This window comes from Oryzias melastigma, linkage group LG19, assembly GCF_002922805.2.
Source record: "Oryzias melastigma strain HK-1 linkage group LG19, ASM292280v2, whole genome shotgun sequence".
Classification (NCBI taxonomy): domain Eukaryota; kingdom Metazoa; phylum Chordata; class Actinopteri; order Beloniformes; family Adrianichthyidae; genus Oryzias; species Oryzias melastigma.
In genome coordinates this window covers 3,929,537-3,933,503 of record NC_050530.1, presented here as the reverse complement: position 1 = coordinate 3,933,503, position 3,967 = coordinate 3,929,537, and the positions used below count along the sequence as shown (strand labels likewise).

Here is a 3,967-nt window from a genome sequence, read left to right as displayed (position 1 = left end):
TTGTAATTTTGGTATTCATAGATTTTTGCAGTTTTTTTTTATTTTTCACTGTTTGTGCAATTTTTTTTTAGCCCCATTGAAATGAGAAATTCTTCAAGTACTTTGTGCACTTTAAAATCTATATAATATTGGTATCAAAACATTTAATTCAAAACAGTGAGTTCAGGAAATTCATGCTTGTTCTTTTGTTATTTAAATATTTTACGCATATTACATTTTTTCGAAATTTATGCAATTTTTCAACTACTTAGAAATGCATGTTGGAACTTATGCAATATTGGTATCAAAACATTCAGCATTGTTCTTTCGGTATTCATACATTTTACACATTTTTAAAGTTCACAACTTTTCTAGTTTCAGATCGAACTGAAAACAAATCTCAAAAATTGATATTTGAACTGAATTGTGGGAAAATTCAATTGTTGCAACCCTATTGGTTTCTCTGCTTTTTGGTTTAGAAACTTTACAATTATTTGTTTCTCTTCTGTTTTTCATAGACACTGGATTCCAAAAATGTTGCCTCTGAAAAATTAGAGCGTCATCTGCATAGATAAGAAGTCCAATATCTGTGATCTGAAGCTCTTCCCAAGACAGAAATTGGTTGCAGGTAAAGCTCCAATAAACTGTGTAGACTGAGGCTAGTGAGAGTGAAGAGTAACAAGAGAAATTGGTCAAAAATGACTAAGAAGCTCAAAAATGTGTACTTTATTGTCAGATTTTCTTTAAATAAGCAAAAAATATGGGTAAGAAAAATTGTCTTATCAAGATTTCTTATATTAAGAAAAAAAATGGAGTCACAAATACAGGTTTTTTTCACGTTTTTCTTATTGAAAAAGACAGAAAATATGACTTTTTTTCTTGAAAAAGGGGTATTTTTGCTGTTTTAAGTTTCAAACAAAGCAAACAAAAGAGGTTTGATGAGCAGGAGGGTTCAGATACAAACAGAGAACTTTTGATTGAATGTAACTGTATTTATTCAATGATTTAAGTGGCTGTGCTGGCTCCTAAACTCTGGAATAAACAGTGACCGGCTATTCTAGAGCTACCCTGGAGAGTTTTAAAGCATTTTATTGTGTTTTAAATTCATGTTTAATTATTTTTTATCCTTTTAATCTTATATTATTTAATGGTTTGACTTGGATGGAGGTGGACGGTGCTCTAAAAATTAATAAATGATTGAATGCAGTTAGTGTCCTGACAGCATTATTTTGGATTCTCTTGCAGTTCTTTCTCACATTTTCATGTCTTTAAAAAAATAAAAGCGTCTTTCAGGGATTACCAATCACTTTTTGAAGTCCTTCATCTTCTCCTAACTATTTCTGCACAACTTTTACTCTTATCAAACTTAGGATAAAGTGTGATTCTTTTCTTTCATGGAAAACTGTTGGAGGAAAAGCATTAGGACAAGAACGGGTCATAAAGCTGTACTCACTCCACCCAGGTTGACATCTCCTTTGCCCCCTCTGGAGAAATGGCTGGTCAGTTGGTACAGCATGGTGCGTCCTCGCTTCCTGGCCTTACTGAAGTGAGAGTGGCTCCTCCTCCTTTGCCTCCTGTCCTCTGCAGCTGCACATTAGTAATTATTGATGCAATATTTTGGGTTTTAAAATCAGCAAATGTCTTTTTTTTTCTTTTCTGAACTTCTTGTCGTTAGTTAAATATGTTTCTTTGACATTTTATTTTCAGTCACAATAAGCAGAAAATCGATTTTCCTTTTTTGTTGTGGTGTTTTGATAGCAGGGGGTTTAAAGTAACTGATTAAATCAAACTCCCAACAGTATCACAGAGTAAATGTCATCTGCTGGACTATTGATGTATTCTTTTTTAAATGCAAACACTTCTTTGGGGTACCGTCATTTTTATTGCTGTGATGTCCTTTCCCATAAGTGTCAGTGATGTCCTTGAAGGAGAAGAGGAAGAGGACCATCTCCCCCTTCTCATTCTTTATGGGAACGATGTCCAGCAGACACCAGAAAGGCACACCTACAAGAAAAACAGACACAAATTTACTGATAAAGACATTTCTTTCTACTTTTATTTCTAAATTTTTAATTTTTAATTTTCTTGAGAAGGCAGATAACATTCAGGTTTAAGGTTCATACATTCTTGCCTTTTTGTTTATGACAAAAAAGAAAACAAATCATACTCAAAGTAAAAAAAAATAGTAACAAAGGGGGGACCCCACTGCCTTTCTTATAAACTCAATAAAATTCAAAGACACACATTTCACAGCTTGATTTACGAAAAGTCTGACCGAGTTGCTTTTTCATCATTTGTCCATTTTGACCACATTTTATGGAATGTATCAGTTCGTACTTGGATCGACGAAGTGAATTTTTCCATGTTAAAGATGTAAGTAATAGTGATCAAATCCTCTGCTGTTTCTTTCTACTTTTTATTTTATTTTATTTATTTATTTATTTTTTGCTAAAAATCCTAAAAAAACACTACAGGACATTTGTGGGAACTATAAATTTTGCTTTGCTTTTTTTGTTGCACACAATTTTTATGTCATTGCCCTTTTTTTGTAAATGTTTATTGTTTGACCCTTTTTGTGGCTTTTAATGCTGATTTCTAATCCTTTTTTTTTTTTTTTTGGACTCTCTGGCATCCCAAGGGGAAAAAAACAGCTGTCATGGGACATAGCCTTTTTTTACATTTTAATCTTAGTTACTATATGTATTTTTTTCTGTACTGCATATTATTCAAGTACCAAATTGACCAATTAGATGTCGAATGATCAAATGATGTTACCAAATGAACTCCTTTGAGGTCATTTGGGGCTTTTCAGCGATACCAAATGTGAACAAGAGGGGATCTGGGAATTGTAGTTTTTGCTGGATTGAAAAAAAAAATTCTTGAAATGTTTTTATTTATCAAAACTTGCTGATAATTAAAACATTTTAATAGTAACATGCCTAAAAATCCTCAGTAAACTAAATTAGTCAAAAACGTTAGCCTGTTGCTAAAGTTGAAGCTAAAATTGGCCAGTAAAAACCTCAGCAGATTACAAATTAGCCCCAAACATTTTCATGTCGCTAAAATATTAGCTAAACTCCAAATTAGCATAAAAAGTTTCAGTAGATGCCAAATTAGCCATAAAAACTAGCTTGTTCCTTAAATACTTGCTAAACTCCAAAATAGCCTAAAAATTCTCAATAAACTAAATTAGCCAAAAACGTTAGCCTGTTGCTAAAATATTAGCTAAACTCCAAATTAGCATAAAAGATTTCAGTAGATACCAAATTAGCCAAAAAAGATAGCTCGTAGCTTAAATACTAGCTAAACTCCAGAATAGCCTAACAATTCTCAGTGCACTAAATTAATCAAATATGTTATCTTGTTGCTAAAATTTTAGCTAAACTCCAAATTAGCATAAAAAAAAATCTCAGTAGATGCCAAATTAGCCATAAAAACTAGCTTGTTCCTTAAATACTTGCTAAACTCCAAAATAGCCTAAAAATTCTCAATAAACGAAATTAGCCAAAAACGTTAGCATGTTGCTAAAATATTAGCTAAACTCCTTTTTTAAAAATTACTATAAAAATTAAAACATAGCCCATGAAAATGTTTAAAGGCTTTTTGTTAATCTACTGATTTTTTTTTATTTGAACACTCATTCATTTTCTATGGGGCATATTTTGTTCAATACTTTAAAAAATATAAAGTTTATAGATACCAAAACTATAAGCACTAACGTCCTGAACAAGCTTATAGTTTTGATACTAAGATTGCTGAAATCACTGAAAGTGAAGCGTTCACACCATCACAAATAGAGCCTTGTTGTCTGTCATTTTTGTTGCAGAAATGATGTTTTACTTTAACCCATATTGGAATCCATGCATTTATTCCTCAAGCTCTCCCTATTTGGATTATGTTGTGTAAATTGTGCTCAATTACATCCATAATCTGCCAAGTTAGCAGGGAGAGTGGAGCCAAAATGAAGACGGAATGACAGCGGAACGAC

General features: G+C 32.1%; 1 protein-coding gene across 1 annotated transcript in view; it reads right to left on the bottom strand.

Annotated features, from left to right (window-relative positions):
- The window catches only part of kcnh4b (potassium voltage-gated channel, subfamily H (eag-related), member 4b), a gene marked incomplete in the record, with an annotated part of 65,249 nt that overhangs the window by 37,432 nt on the left and 23,850 nt on the right, over positions 1 to 3,967 (bottom strand). Inside the window, 2 exon segments of the mRNA XM_024285638.2 lie at positions 1,433 to 1,566; positions 1,852 to 1,983. Of these exon segments, the coding sequence (XP_024141406.1) occupies positions 1,433 to 1,566; positions 1,852 to 1,983 (266 nt within the window).